At 37.4% G+C, this 17,109-nt stretch overlaps 1 protein-coding gene across 1 annotated transcript in view; it reads left to right on the forward strand.

Moving 5' to 3' along the window:
* Positions 1 to 14,912, forward strand: part of LOC139119434 (uncharacterized) — a 52,954-nt gene extending 38,042 nt beyond the window's left edge. The window contains exons 11-24 of the mRNA XM_070683250.1: positions 1 to 231; positions 1,979 to 2,197; positions 3,136 to 3,423; positions 3,792 to 3,929; positions 4,333 to 4,636; positions 5,465 to 5,559; positions 6,180 to 6,343; positions 6,818 to 6,919; positions 8,272 to 8,377; positions 8,584 to 8,656; positions 9,576 to 9,633; positions 10,459 to 10,529; positions 10,825 to 10,900; positions 11,532 to 14,912. Of these exons, the coding sequence (XP_070539351.1) occupies positions 1 to 231; positions 1,979 to 2,197; positions 3,136 to 3,423; positions 3,792 to 3,929; positions 4,333 to 4,636; positions 5,465 to 5,559; positions 6,180 to 6,343; positions 6,818 to 6,919; positions 8,272 to 8,377; positions 8,584 to 8,656; positions 9,576 to 9,633; positions 10,459 to 10,529; positions 10,825 to 10,900; positions 11,532 to 11,693 (2,087 nt within the window). The 3' untranslated portion in view covers positions 11,694 to 14,912. The remainder of the gene's footprint in view (positions 232 to 1,978; positions 2,198 to 3,135; positions 3,424 to 3,791; positions 3,930 to 4,332; positions 4,637 to 5,464; positions 5,560 to 6,179; positions 6,344 to 6,817; positions 6,920 to 8,271; positions 8,378 to 8,583; positions 8,657 to 9,575; positions 9,634 to 10,458; positions 10,530 to 10,824; positions 10,901 to 11,531) is intronic.
* Positions 14,913 to 17,109: the final 2,197 nt, after the last annotated feature.

Below are 17,109 nucleotides of genomic sequence, written 5' to 3' on the forward strand. Positions count from 1 at the left end.
CATTAATAGAGGAACTACAGAACGTTGCTTTGCTGAAGCCAGCGGACCAAGTGAGCCTCTCTGGTTATGGCGTACCTTCTAATGCCGTGGATGGAAGGCCGGGTTGGCACTATCTATGGAGTAAAAGTTGTATACACACTAGATTAGAAAAAGACCCATGGTGGCGGGTCGATTTGCTGAAAGAATACCGAGTTTATAGATTGCTATTTAGAAACCGAGGCGATTGCTGTGGTAAGTTAACTTTACACTCAGCGTTTGCTAACGCTCTACTTCAATTTGTGTCCAGCCACACAAGATACTGGCAAAGACACGGTAGCTCTAATGTTGAATATTTGCACGCGATTAAGGTAATATGCACCTCGAAAGTGAAAGACTTAAACTTTTGCTCAAACTTTTCTCAGTGAAACTTTCAACCATTCTCTTACCAAAGCAAGAATAAAATCATGGGTCACCGTGCAAACTTTGGTACTAGAGAGACAAATAACCTGCTATTTCTCGATATTTGAAATCCAAAATCGCCTCCATCCCTGTGTTAACTCTAAGGGGAAAAAAATCGATTTTCGAAAAAATAAGACCATGAAAATTTTTCTGTCGACGAAAGTTTCAAAATGAGCACCCACAAATGGTAGGTCAGAAGAAAATTGATAAAATTTGACGGCCGGAATTTCTGTCCCCGAGGTGCGTTCTACCTTAACGATATGAATCCGTAACATTTCATCGGTCAGGCCATGCCAAGAAGAGGACGACTTATGGTAAAGCCAATTGTCGACCCAGGCAAACCACTTTGCCATATTTGCCTTTGTAGACCAAATACGTCGTTTGGCTCTGAGCAAAAGGAATGAAAAGCGGATACTGGGCAACACGACATTTGCATATAGATACGAGAAAATAAACAGAAAACGCATCGTCATGTGAATGAAACCATCATTCTGCAAGACCAAACTGGCAACATTGGAAAAGTATTGCCAAACTGCTTGATAGGCATTTCAACAAAAAAGTTCGGATTTTCAAAAATGTTCAAGAACAACGATAAAGTGAGTAACATTTCCAATGCCATGGTCTGTACTAGTAAATCACAAAACAAACGACGTCCAAGTTCAAGAGGACAGCATGAAAAGTGGGCGTAAATATCACCGCAAGAATCTTATCAATCTGAAAGTGTTCTTGACGAGAACAAAAATACAGCTGGTAACTGTATCGATAAATACTGCACAAACTTCCCCGATAACATTTGCGGCACATTATAGAGGTGATTTCGAACCTTACAGTAACAACATTTTTCTGTACGGCGTTACTTAAGTATTTTCAAAACTTCAAGAATAAAAAAAAACCATATGAATTAAATTCAGAGAAGTCAATCATTCAGGTTTGTCATTTAGATATAATCTTTTTAGCAAAACCAAAATTACTCATAGTGATGTGAAAATATCAAAATCCAATCTCTCATCTAACCATGACAGACGATCACTCAGCACCGTCACAAAAAAACAAAACAATTTTACACCAGCCAGCATAACTTTAAGAGGAATTATAGCAGAACATTTGATTTGTTGTTTGATGATCAATATGGACAAAAGTCCTGCTCTTCCTGATAGCTTAAAATGGCAAATGGTCTTCAAGTATCCTCATATTGACATAACACCAAGTGTAGTCCAATTGCCTTGAGCTTCTGATATATTTTCCACTATTTTCCTCTATTTGTAAATAAAAGTCCCTACAATACTCCAAAGTTCACATTGGAAAGCCTAGTGCTCAAACTATCAACAAATACCTTTACATTTTTAACAACTTTATGAAACCAACCTACCACTACGATGTAGAGACACAGCTAAGTGGCAAATTCTCTTGAGGGCGTTCTACTGTAAGTTGCGACAAGTGTTGTTGAGTGATATAGCGCTACAATGACAACCGAAGTGGAGTAATGATCATAGCTTGGCATTCTCTGGGTTTTTTTAATCGATTGTCTTTAATTTACCAGGAGAACGAAGTGACGGTGTTGTTTTCAGAGTGGGATCAAGTTTGGAAATAAAGAAAAACCCCAAATGTGGGGGACCGTTAGGATTTGACGACATGGCAGGAACCCCATATTTAAACCAAATTGATTGTCCAGTACCGCTTATCGGAAGATATGTGACTGTGCAGCTAGAAGACAGAATTCAGTGGATGAATTTTTGTGAGCTTGAAGTCAAAGCAGAAGGTGAGTTACGTAGATGTTATCTGTTTGTTGAAGATACTTATCAATATGATAACTTGATCGTCACTCATTCACCTATAACAGAATATTGACTCAAATGCCTTTACAATAAGCTGATTAGAGTTTGAGCTGTTGAGCTGTAATGGGAAATGATAAATGTTCTGCAATTGTACCTCATCTCGCTTGCAAATGTTCATTTTAAGATCAGTAATGCACGTCTCGTAGACGGTTCAGTGTTGGTAGCTAGATGTACCTGTGTCATATCATTTACTTGTTAACATTTCCCTCAATAGACTCCTGTGATTGACTGATATTAATAATATGAACTAAGTGCTACAGTTTCTTGATCCACGTAAAGCGCCAATAGCCTAATAGATATAAGGCGAGGAAAAAAAAATTATCTGTTCAACGGGCCCGACCGACCCATATTTGGACCACTCCACATTTTTCTTTTTTTTTTCAAAAATCTTTACGAATCTGAAGAAACGCGGAGATGTTATTCAGTGAACATCTGTCTGTAAGATGAATGACCTTCACATTTTCGATGACATTGACTTGAGTGAGATTGATACAGGCTATGATTTGAAGAGTAAAGGTGGAAGCGCATCACAAACATTTGGTCAAGGTGAAGGGCAGGGTTAATACGCCGTGGAAAATAAACTATTACGCCACGTGTTCCGTACAGCTTAGACACTCTGTACTGTATTGTTTCACCGGCGTTTATTTCACGTCCGAGTGGTTGTACAGTCTATATTTTCTAGTGTTCCTATTTTCAGTGTTCCTTGAAAATTCTTTATCATCTAGCCCCACAACCATTTTTAACAGAGAAATAATAAAACACGACAACAATATGTAGTCATTGTACCAAAGACGCCAAACATGAGACCTACACAAAATTACTCACAAAAGTTACCGCTGGATTTTTTCTTGTTTCATAATAGAATATGAGAAACATGAAACGTATCTCTCGAAAGTCAGTTCGTTGTCAGTCTTCGAAGAAATACGTCAGAGAAGATTGGTGGGTGCTACGTCCATTGATATACCCTTGATGTCTGCCGAGCAATGTGCTTACGAGTGCCTAACGACCAGGGATATACGCTGTCTGTCATTTAATTACGAACCAGAAAACAGGATATGTTCGTTGCTGGTGTCTAGCAGGCTTGGAGACAGCGGCTTGGATCTTGTGAATGACGCAGACTACAACCATTATGAACGTTTGGTCGATGAAGGTTTGTGTGTGGTTGCGATCATGTCTCGTAACGTGATTTGTCGTTTGCACTTGGAAAGTGGTGGTCGTGGTAAATGTAGTTGTAATATCAAGGAAGGGAACGAGTATGATGACGATGGCAATAATGATGACGATGCCAATATTGATTATCTCAATCACAACGATGAGAACGATGGGAAATGGGAGAGGGGCGGACATAACACCAATTATAATACAAACTTTTGGCATTTCTTGAATACTAATTATGTTCATGTTTGCTTTCTATGATGACTATTACAGTGATTTGTCGTAAAAAGCGTTTTTACACAGAACAACTCCATGGTTTTCAATAAAAATACCAGCTGAGCGAAATCCTCTTTTTTTTTCCAGTCGTTGATTCCTTGCATAATGGTACGTCCTGCCCGGAAGGTTATTTCCGGTGTAACTCGGGCGAATGTCTACATAATTATCGGGTATGTGATATTATTCCACAATGTGTTGATGGGAGCGATGAAAGAAACTGCACTGGTGAGTCCTGTATTAGTACATAATAGACTACTATTACCTGGTCATGAGGACTATAGCACCCGTTTGTTGTCCAGAGGGCCATACATTACCAGAAACACGTCGCTATTTCCCAAGGTGACGGTCGTAGGCGAAGGGGTTGAGTGTTGTGTGTCTGGTAACTCACCGCCATGATTGTATTAAAAAGGATCTATAGCCCCAATAAATAACATATTTTAGGTGTTTTATAACCACATACTCATGCTCTTCTGTGTTATTATTTCAAATGCGTTTTAATGCATAGGCACTGAAACAATACATGATGAGAAGTATACTGGGTGATTTTCCAAAGCGGGAACAGTAGGGCCACTTGAAATTGATGAAAAACGTTAAAATAGATACAAATCTGGTATTCTGCATTATACAGTCTCTGGACATGACCAAGATTTGACCCCTACATCACCTTGGTTCGAACAATTCTACAGCATCACTACGGACCAAATTGTCTACGAAACGTTCCTTTCGGGATACCGTCCGAGTCACGAGTACCACGCTGTGAAGGGCGAAGATCCGCCTGATTGGATGGGATTTAAGTCTTACAGTCTGTCTCCGGATTACGGTAACTTTGATGAAATATTAAAAGTTGGCAAAGACAGAATCAGTAAGCTGGGACACCAGAGCCGTGACTTCATCTTGAAGTGTTCTTATCATGGCACAAGATGCGATGCTAGGTGAGACAAATCGATCTTAGGCGTTTATAATTGTTCTTTGGAAATCATAACGTTCGCTAGACTACTCAACATTCATCGGAGCATGAAGACGTGGCTGAACCACGTCTGGTGTTGGTTTGTGGAGAGGCTTATGGCACATGCCTGATGGGTTAATAAAGTGTTAACTATTTAAGAACCGGTTTATTAAACAAACAAACAAACAAACAAACAACAAACAAACAAACAAACAAACAAAAAACAAAAAAACAAAAAAACAATAAACAAACAAACAAACTGGAATACTTACTGAGTCCATGGTGACCTGGTGTTTGGACCGATCAACGGAAACTGACGGCTGCAATTACACTCGCTCGTCGATATACGTTGGAAATATAGCACAAAAAAATCGATTATAAAGGGGAAGATTCATTGAAAATTGGCGTCTTTTTGAAGATTACAGTAATTTGATTAAGTTCGGGCGTTTCCTCTGTTATTGCGTTAGTAAATTCCGTCCTCTTATTTATCATAATATTATATTGATTGTAAGTTTTGAACATTCACAGTAATGTTCTACCACATCTTGTATGTTGTGTATAATATTTCTGAATACAAACTAGATGAGTACATAAAGATGCTATTGCTACTTAGCTGTGTGAGCAGTCTGGCAAAAACTTTCAAATGTTATGAAACTGAAATTTGTATGCACTGTCCATTTCAAGATTCTTGTGTTTCATTAATATGGTGAAACCTAAACTCCTGTTCAAAATGAATACTTTACCAAAATGTAAAGTAATTTCATTTCATGTTCCTACAAACAGATGTTCATCTTATTTCCTTTTCATTTTCTAGCGATTTTTTCACGTCCCAAGACGAGAAATACGGAAATTGCTTCACTTTTAATCACAAAGGGGACAGGTTTGTGAAAACTCCCGGCGCCAAAGATGGTAAGCTAACGCAAACATTACTTCCGATTCAATGGATACCTGTAAAACTTATTTTTAATTGATAACGATACAAAATTATCGACACCTTCAGAGAAATGAATTCACGATACCTGTCATTGTCTGTGTGTGTTAATTTTTGACAACGACTAAAAAGTTGATAGAAAATAAAGTACCGCGATTATGAAACAGTTTTGTTACCTTTGAGACATGCTCTCTGCAGTTAGAAACTTTATGTCAGGAACATGCAACCACAGAGAAGCAAGTTAATGTGTTTATAACGCGCAATGCATCCTTTACTTGCAGGGTTAGAATCAGCAGACAAAATACATTTTGTTTGGACCGCCTAGTTACGCCAAGGAGTGGAATTAAATTCCTAATGAGTTTACGTGTTGTGGATTGTCAGTTCAAATGATTATCATCTGTCATTATTTGGACCAGTGTATTACAGGTCAGGCGCAACCGACATCGTAAGGGAAACCTTCTTTGACTAATATCAACATGCATGTTATGTGCTGTTGTCACACTGAACAGTGACGGTTTGTATTCCATTGAATTTCAAATTACACAATGTAAATAAAATGAAAATGTGCCCATATTTCTGTCTTTATTGTCCACCGCAGGTTTACTATTGACACTGTTCACTGAGCAGGAGGAATACACCGCTGTGTACGGAAAAGATTCTGGTGTACGAGTGATCATAGCGCCCGCTGACTTGGCTCCATTACCACAATTGAATGGTTTTACAATCAAGCCTGGTTCAGTGACGTCGATTGCTATAAGAGAGGCAAGTACTACATCATTACAATGGCAGATTGCAGTTTTGATGTTTGTGGCCACGTGAAACATTAAAAACTCTTATATTCGTCTTTTGTTTAGGTCCTTAGACGCATAAGTGTAATGGGGTGATTTCTTTTCGTTCTTTCGCTGGGAAAGGTTTCAAAGGCAATCTTACATTTGACCTGATCTTCTTGGTTCAAACCTACAAAGAAATAATTGGGTTAGCAAAAGTGATACAAAATCCAGATGCTTGTCTGTAGAGTTTTGGTTCTCTTTTCTTAAAATGTCAGTACATCACTTAACATACGTTTCCCACTAAAAACATAGTGACATAGTTATTGCTGTGCAAAATGTCACCATCGCACGATGTTACAATTTGAATAGCATATCATGTCTTGAAATTAATAATAGACATACTGTGTTCGGCGCATATTGCATTCATCAACATTTCTTATAACATTTATTAATTATTTCACTGCAGAATCAACTCACTAGAATGTATCCACCCTGGGGCAACTGTACCTATGGTGGAACAGAAGACCTCTTCAAAGTTGAAGGATTTCAAAACAAATATTCCGTGTTGGTATGGATCGCTTCTGTAATTGGCCGAAAAAATTAAGCCCCTATGTCATGCATTTATCATTTTACCGTTTATATTTTACTCTGTTTCATTTTTCTCGGCCACTCAGTAAGCAAACATATTCACGTAATTAGACCACGAAAGACAAAGACGAAGTCCAGAACGGCGATTTATGTATTGAGTTTTGTCCGTCCGTCCGGAACACTGCACCGATATTGTCTCAATAGTGACATAAGGACAACACACTGTCACGCCAGACGGCCTTTGTTTGCGCAAAGCTAAGATTTACATGTGCCTTGAATAATTTCATTCAAAGTTTGCTTAAAGACAGTACACTATGACTTATATATGCATTTTAATTTGTTTTGCGATACGGTCACGTCTTTGGGGGTTGATGACCATTTAATTTAAATATTGTCAATTTGGAGGCAAACTCGGAAATTTTTACTTCAATTCAGTTAGATCTAATAACCACCTAAATTGCAGATGAAAGCTCTTATTTACAATTACTTGTTTATTAAGGAAGCCGTCATTATTTTTGGCATGGGGGTCGGAGGAATTTTATCGGAAACCCTTAAATTTCGAGTACTCCAACTCTGATGAGTTTGAGTAACCCCCTCTCTAACACAGAAATTGTGACAGACCACCCCACTTAGAAAGGTTAAATACTAATACATGTATTTGTCAAAGTTACCAAAATACAGCAATACTAAAGACCGTTCAATCCTGATGTACCCTGCTAGATTATCATCGGTTATCTCATGATGGTTGAAAACGGTGAAACCAACAAAATGAAGTTCAAAGTGATAACAAAATGTAATATAAAAACTCACATTATAACAGTATCCAACCATATAGCATTTTTTAATTTGTGGGTATCATGAAAGATGACAGGGTTTTCGCTATAGGATATCTGACAGGGCAGAATTTGAAAGTAAAGGGGAGAACACGCAAGAGGCTGAGGGGGAAAGTGTCAGAGGAGGTGCCCCTCTCTTGCGTGAAAAATTTTGAGAAATTGATGTGTGCAATGGTGTAATCTGAGAGGTGTTTCAATTTATTTGCACCAAAAATTGAGTGACCCCCCTTCTTTCTCTCCACATTTTGAGCACCCCTTCCAATATTTGAGTGCCGCCCCTCAGATTCCTCCGAGCCATAAGACCGTAAATAATGACGGCTCCCTAACGTCTTTCATGGGCATATGTAAACTATTTCATGGTTATCTTTTCGGCTGTTGCCAGTAAAATCATGTTTTAATGAAAATGCGAAATTTTGTGATTCGGAATTTTCTTGAACAAAACTCAGAAGAAAGTACATTAACATTCTACATTTTTCAATATATTTTAAACAACACACAGGCATGTGAAAACGCATGCGTGCTGAACGCACTGGAGCAGTACTGTGGTTGTACAGACTCGATCCACAGAAATGGTCGTGTCTGTAGACTTCTGGACGAAGATGAGGGTAAGAATTTTTAAAACTGTCATCGAACCGTATACTTATTAACCCATCGATGATAACTTGCAGTTCATCACCATTCGCACGAAGTCAACCTGAATTGCAATCAAATACTACAAATAGCATAGCGTACGTACACGTGACGCGAGACTAGACTTGAACTTCAAATGAACCCCTGACAACTTGGTTTCCTGTTTACGTTCCTCAAACAGATCGGTGTAAAAACTTGATATACTACTTCTCAAGAAACAACATGTTACCATGTGATTGTAGACAGCCTTGTCGGTAAGTTAAGTCTGATTTGAAATTGTCGTATTTCTTAGATACGTCTTATCGTTTAATCCTCTAAAAAGTCAAGACAAGCTTATTGATCACGATCGTACAGTTTTATAATTCTCAGGACAACTTGTGTGCGAAATTTTAGGCCGAGGTCTGTTTTTATTGAATTGCCAAATCACCATACACATTTCGATCTCTACCTTGCAGACATTTTACCTGAGTCAAATCTAACATCTCAAGACATTAATTAAGTCTGCTTCGGTATCCAATATTGTTAATACCTCTTAAAGTATTCTTCTGGCGCAATTCTATTATTTTACTGGTCATTACAAATACACACATGAATAAAGTCATAGTCTAATTTTGATCAGGAAAATTCGAACAGATAATTAAACTGAGACATATGATTTCTTTTAGTCATTCGTTGCCCATGTATGTTACAATAAAAGAAAACTATTTGACTTTGCTGTTATCAAAACCTCTTTACAGATATTGGTAGATTAGATTGCTGTTAAGACTGAGAATGAAATATGTATCGACTTCCCCTGCACTGTTGCATCGAAAATGATGTGCAGGGATCATTTGAGCTTACAGACTAATTTACAACGTGTAATAATTAAGATTTACAATCATACAAAGATTTGAAATGAGTATTGTAATCATCTGACCTTTATAATGCAAAACGTGTTACGTTTAACAAACATCGAATTTCTTGATAAACTGAAAATCTCTAGAAAATAACGGTTAATCCCTTAACTTACAACTTTATCCTCAGAGTAAGCGAACGCAAATATCAAGGTATATATAGAATTAGCTTCCCTTTAAAATTACATTTATTCAAACATTTCAATCCTAACTGATATCTAACAGGATCTCTTTTGTTAATGAGAATAAAGCTTTTAGTATGCTGAACTTAATTTTCCAGAGAGAGGCAGTTTTCTCTAACGATGTCACAGTCCCTTTGGCCGTCAGATGTGTATTTGGTAAGTTACACTCACTTTATTTTGCATTAAGGCAATGCCAAACGCGTCAGTCGATCGGAGACGTTCCCTTAATTAAAGCCTTAAGGGAATTAAACTATATTAGTGCTTAATCCGATTTTTTGTTTCTTGGCCTAATTGCCATATGTCAGCATAACTGTCAACGCAATATAGATTTAGTATTTATCACTGTTTACCTTGCTGTACTCCCATGGTTATCTTTGCTTGTGATGAAATTGAACAAAAAAGCAGTGTTCCACACGCATTATTTGTCAGATTCAATTCTATGCAATGAAAGGCAGACATTATTAGTTTTGCTGTTAATTTGCTACGAGAGATAAACTGCGGTTGTTTAATGATACTTAATGTCTACAATCTGCATATAGGTGCGGCTGTGCCTTTGTGTTATTGTCTATGTTACAATTGTTATCATAGAATTAAATCACGGGCTGAGATCTAAAGCGCCCTCTGCCGGACTTACAAATCATCCTGTCACCAAAGCCCGCGGGGAAGTGATATAGTTGTAATGAAGGTCTGCCTTTCATTTGAGTCAATACGCATAACTGACAGCTATGCTTTATTTACCAGGCGCTGAAAACAAAACCAAGACAATGTCTTAAAAACTCAGATTTTAGTTTTGGTTTTCATTAAACTTATTCAGGCCAAAAAGTATGATCAGATTATGTAGAGTTTTTAGTCTTACTGGGTAAAATGCAGAACGCATCCGACATTTTTTTCTGAATAGAAATAAAAAAAAACTTTTTAAGGGACCGTATAAAAGTGATTTTTTTTGCATTCTGACTCGGTAATTTTCTTGTTTTATTTCAGAGACATCTTCTACAAAGTGTACACAATGAAAATCCAAAGACAAGAAATATAAATGATGCCTTATCTGCAAGGTAAGATATCAAATCTTTGTTTCCAGCTTGACTGTTCTGAAGGTTATCTCAGTTTTATAGCTGTATGCATTCCTCGGGTTATCATCGACTCTGGGTTCTACAGCATCGTAAATTTTGAATCGGTGAACGTTCACCGATACGTGAACAAATCTCCGTTTTAAGGTCCGTCCGTAATACTGACAACGTTTCAGAGTATTCTTAAGCTTGTCACAAGAGTCGAAAAGTCCTCACAAAAGTATTCCTTTCTTGCGGGATTCTCCCAGATATATTCGTTCTGTTTGTGTATCCTCCTCAGGTCAAATTTTGTTAAACTTGAAATATATCTAGAGAGATTAAGCTATGAAGTAACTTCGGAATATAAAGCATACACTGTAAGTAGATAAACTCTTCATTCGAATAACATTAAATCACAATGCATATCAATTGCCCATCAAGAGAATCCTTAATTTCAGCGCTCAGAATTGTTTAAATTTTTACATTCCGAAGTTTTTGAAGATACGTCACATGGGTTGAAGTGTTGTGTAACGGTTTCGCCACAAAGCGTTGGGTATTTGTGTATATACAAGGAGACTCGTCTATACGTAGGTAGATAGATAGATAGATAGATAGATAGATAGATAGATAGATAGATAGATAGATAGATAGATAGATAGATCGACAGACAGACAGACAGACTGACTGACTGACAGACAGAGAGACAGACAGACAGACAGACTGACTGACTGACAGACAGAGACGGAGGCAGAGAGATAGAGACAGGCAGACAACTGGAAAGACAGAGACGTTTACAAAAACCGTAAAGAAGGTGCTATTTTAGTCGCTATATAGTTGTATTTTACCATAATGTATAATTTCTTATCTGAATCGTTGAATTATTAATTTTATATAATTAATTGTGGAAAAATGAAAAAAATGATAATTTATTCATGCTGACGTCGACAAATATGCAAAACATTACCGCTTTAACCTAGTAAATCCGAGTTTTCTTCAACCATTTTACAGTGGGAAGATTTGCTGAGCGATATCGGTGGAACACTTGGTCTGTATATCGGACTGTCTGTCATCACTGTGTGTGAATTTATCAAATTCATCGTCGATGTATGTCGTCATTGGTCCCAGAAAGGAGATGGGAGCGTAATGCCTAACGATGCAATCGACACATAAGCTGGTCAATGATGCAATCGCTATGCATAGTTTTGGGAGTGTCAAATTCTCATGACACAATATATAGTACTATATCTTGCCAGTATATTGATGACGTAAATACCGCGATCTGATTAGTCGAGACGAGCTCTCGGCAAGAGCAAAATCCTTTTATGACGTTCCATGCCAGAATTTCAAAATACTGTTATGATATAATAGCAATAAATCACACCCAGCGACGGTATACCAATCGATTTTGACCAGTTCACTTCATAAATGCACTCGCTATCGCTCTAGCACATATGATGTGAACCAGTCAAACGTCGCTTGGTGTGGTTTATTGCTTACTTAAACAGCTCAGAATGAGCAAAAGATTAAACGTTACATTTATCAGTCTATTCGGCACGCTTCAAAGACCATTGGGGCACTCTTTGAATCTTCATAGAATTCACTGCTTTAAAGTTTAAAGACTTAAAGCCACCATTCCCCAATCCCTGGTTCTAAGTTTTGCATTATAGTTGCTGACATTGACTAGGTGTTTTTAATGCTTTCTTTTCCTTTGAATGTTAAAAGATTTGACACACAAAAGAGACATCGGATATGAGGAGCATGCTGCATCTCTAATATAAAACCACACACTAACTTTCGTGTTGGTCAAGTGTATCTCACAACAAATGGCATAATTTCAATAAAAGCTTTTAGAAGAGAGCAAAGTATTCTGACCATATAAATAGTCAATGTTTACAAGTGCTAATGTGCAAAGCAGAAATATGAGGACTTAATTCGCTTTAATGTTGGTTGTTCAGCGTTACATCCGTAAATGGTAATACAAAATTTCTTTAAGGTAGTATGCGCCTCGAAAGTGAAAGACTTAAACTTTGCTCAAACTTTCCCAAGGAATCTTTCAACCTTGTCAACCATTCACTTTCAACATGAAGAATAAAAATAGGGGGTCACCGTGCAACTTTCGGTATTACAGAAACAAATAACCCAAGATTTACCGATATTTAACATCCAAAATGGCCACCATCCCAGTGTTAACTCAATGGAGAAAAATAAAATTTTTGACTTTCGAAAAACTAAGCGGGTGAAAAGTTTTCTACTCAAATGAAGAGCTTCAAAATGAACCCTCACTAGTGGTATATTAGAAAAGAATTGTGAAAGTTTGAGAGTCAGAATATCTGTCCCCGAGGACAAATGGGTAGGGCCTATGCAAGGTACGAGGTCGGTTGCTCCGTTTGTAGATGCCCTTTGCCGTTTGAATTGGCCATGTGTCAACGGCTTCACCAATGAATTTCCCCGCTCTGTCTATTCAACAAGTGTGATAGTTTACATGTCTGTTAGGTTCAGATCACTTCAAGTGGATATCTCATCAGGAGCCAAGGATGATACTCTAGTGATCGTTGACATCTGCAGGTCACTTTAGCATCAATGCGTGTTTCATTAACTTAATATGAATTAATTTAATATGATTTAATTGACCATAGACAGAAGAGCTTTTGGCCGAACGAAACATGAGCCACTTTGGCGAATGATACAAAGGTTACACTTTTACAGGCAGTTTTATGTCCGCAAGATTGAATATGGAATGCCAATATTAATTTGCTGAGATGATTAGTTCATAACATTATGTGATGTTTTACATCTACCTTAGATTATCCGCTATCTTTGTAGGAATTGTTAGATAGGGACCAAGTTCAATGCTGTGCTTTAGACATTACGAGATCTTCCGTGGCTTGGGTTAATGATGGGATAATATGTCATGATACAGAACAATTACCCATAACGAGTTTAGGATTGCACAAAAACTCACGAGATATACTTGAATTATTCATACGTAGTGACATAAAACTTGCCTGGTTTCATATATCATTGGCAATGACGTAGTCGTTTCCACCTTAATCTCGCGAGATCTTGTAATGTAAGGAAGTAAGTGTTGATCGGGTAAGTGGTAATTCAATTTACCTGGTGTAGAAACTATTGAACTTTTATTGTTATGTTAATCAGCAAATGAAATTGTTTAAAATATCTTCCTGGACCGTTTTAGAGGATAATAAGAACTGAATAAATATAATATACATCAGTAGATGAGACAAAGTCTAAGATATTTCTTTTTGATAAAATAAGATTTTTTCTGATGTTCAGCGAAGACATGGATATTTATATTGTATGTATTTGTAGGCATAAAATGCACGTCTGTATAATTCGTGAAATAAGGTAGAAATAATGAAAAGAAAGGATATTTTGTACATGGAACACAGAGCCACATATGAATGATATTAATTACATATGAATTATAATTTGAATTTTCTACACTCAACATTTGGAGAGTTAGATATTTAGTAAGACTGTGATTATTTAATAAAGGCAGATACGTTTAAGATAGTTCTCAATACAGATTATAGTTTTCCTAAAAAATAAGAAGATTACACAAATTTGTTGATCAACAACGCTAAGCGTTATTATTCAATTCGCTTTGTGCAGCTGAAAACTTTATGCTGGAGCACTGTTACCCGTAGGTTGGATTTCGTCTGTTTTCAGAAATTCCAACGACATGGTATCATAATTGTGCTGAAGGGTATGCCAAGTCTTCAACAGTGCAAACCCAAATGTTTCTTAAATCTAATCTTTTATTTCTCAATGTATGTGATATAACACAGATCACGGACTCGTTGAACTGTGTGTTTTATGACTAACTGTACCGAATGAATGTGACTTAAAGTAAACACTGTACAGATTGGAACACCTATAAGTGTGTTAAAATGCTGATAATGAAAAGCTTTTAAAATTTCGATGATGTGTAAGTATACATATTTTAATGTAATTTTACTGCATTAATGTACCTGTTTTTTCGACAATCTCGTGTGACGGACAACTTCACTCACTGAAGTATATCTTCACTGTGCATAGTCTAGATTACATGTAAGTGTAACATGGAGATATTCGATGTGGACTGAGTGTATCATTAGCAGTACTCATGGCAGCTGTATCCTATATTCGTCTGTGCATTAAGTTTGGATGTAATGTTACTTGTTTTGTAATGTACCTCGTTTTTTTTTACATTAAACGTTTATTTCACCCACAACCGAGTAAAGGACGAGTGTTATAGCATGGTCATATATGAAGGAACCTAACGAATCTTTGAAGAAATTGGATAAGTGAATTAATTTAAGGCGGATTTGTAAATAAAACGCCAGTGGGGTGTATCTGAAAAGTAAGAGCACTCATTTTTCTCATCATATTCTTGTCTACACTCTCTGTTACCTATAAGCTGTACAATTTATTGAGAAAATGACAACAGTTTTTACGTTTGAGTAGTGCCCCATCTTCATTTGACAGAGCAATTTGCAACGGAACAAGCATTAGTGAATCACTAAATTGTTTTGCAGGAAATATTGTTATCAAGCGGAGCTGAAGAATATTCGCCTAAAACATGATGTTTGCAGTCTATTTCCTTGTACGCTAAAATTGTTCATCCAACTAGAAGGGTTTAAATTCAGACACTTTGGACAGCTTTAATGAGACAAGCAGAGATTGAAGCAGTTGGCAAAAAATGATTTTGTCGTCGAGAGAGTTCTAGAGCTTCTCCAAGCGTGAGTCGGTTATGTTGTCTACAGTGGCTGGATCGTAAATAAAACTTGCCATTATCACCTTGACTGCCATTTACAAATTATCGATTATCTGTTGTTTGCACGAGAGGGGTAACAGTCCTTTGCGATGGGCAGTGGACATATAGGTATACTTTATTAACACACATCATTCCAATCAAAATGAATCGTAGTCGTACATATAGTATAGTGCTGGTAGAAAAAAGCGCTTAACACAGTTCACTCATACATTTAAGTTAGGTTCCAGCATATTAATCACTGAAATGCTTACCTTTTACAAATACACCCGATGAAGATTTTCAATAACATGAAAAATTGTCAATTTTACTATTACATAATTAGCGTTCTTTGGTGAATTACTAATACGCAGTTATTTCTATCGGTGACGTATTCAATATATGCGCGAAATTTGCGATGTTGGTTGTCGGTGATTGCGACACTGCAATTGGTCTGTTAGAGCCAGAAAAACAGCCCCGAAGGGAAAAAGGACTTGCGTTTTGTAGCTGGTCCGATTACGTTGTTAAAAACAATAACAATTGTTTTGTGATAGTAACATTTATATGCAAAGAAAAGTATTCCCACTACTCGCCTGCAGTACCGTCCGAAGGACTAACTTGATCTAAATGTTGCTACAGTACTGGAATGGGTTTGGAAAGTTGTTTCTAATCTTGCTATTACAACCACACTTTCTGTCTGATTTGTAGCCGACACAGACACATAATGGGTTTCTTTCTCGATAGGTTCCCACGAACCAACATTATACTACCATGCCCTGCCCGTCGCATTTTGATTGGTCGAGCTGAACCATGTGACTACAAATACACAGTAATGGTTTGTTTACATGCATGTGAATGTGAATAATAAGATTACATACAACTCAAAGTATCGTAACTTTACAGCTCAAACGTAAATTATAACCAATCGTAAAAATAAAATGGAGCACTAGAAGGTCAAGTTGAGATATTTTTTTCTGAAAACATCTCTGGATTTGCCAATTTTTTTACAGCGCGCGTGACTGAGCGTCGCGTATTGCTCAGTTTCTTGGGAAATTTTTGACGGTTTTCTTGGGTTCGCTGATAATATAATGGAAATGACACACTCCTTTTGAATACAACATTGCGGTCAACAAGATGACCACGACGTTGAAGAAATTCCGACTTCTTTATATACCAGACTAGATCATCTACCAGACTAGATCATCGACGCGTGCGAAATCGAACAAACTTTTGCAACTTTTTTGCAAACATTCAGAGTTACTGCGCAAATCGATACAGCGATACTGCTCAATGAACGTGTGAATTGTGTCGATGGCCATGACGTGGTCACGTGGTTAACCTTGTCATTTTACACTCGTACGCCTGCCAATGACTCTCTCCAGATGGCTCAGTAATCTTACCCGTCCGAATATTGCGTGAGGTTTAGAAAATATGAAAATGAACATGTGTATCCTTTCATTGCCTCGATATGATCGATCTAGATTAGGGAGCCGTCATTATTTACAGCCGGGGATCCGGAGGTGACTCAAACAAAACTGAAAGCTACAAAGGGGTTGCTCAAAATGTGGAGAGCAAGAAGGGGGGTTTCTCGCTTTTTGGTGAAAATAAATTGAAACACCTCTCCTGATTCACTTATGCACACATAAATTTTTCAAAATGTTCGATGCGAGATGGGGGACACACCTGTCTCATACTCACCCCTAGGGATGTTCCAACAGTTTTACTTAGTAAAATACAAATTGAAAACACTCTCTCAGATTGCGCCAGCCTGCATCAGTGCTTAAGCTTACGTCACTTTCTCAATTTTTTTCAGGCAAGAGATTAGACAGCCCC

The sequence above is a fragment of the Ptychodera flava genome, chromosome 19 (genome assembly GCF_041260155.1).
Source record: "Ptychodera flava strain L36383 chromosome 19, AS_Pfla_20210202, whole genome shotgun sequence".
NCBI classification, from domain to species: Eukaryota; Metazoa; Hemichordata; class Enteropneusta; family Ptychoderidae; genus Ptychodera; species Ptychodera flava.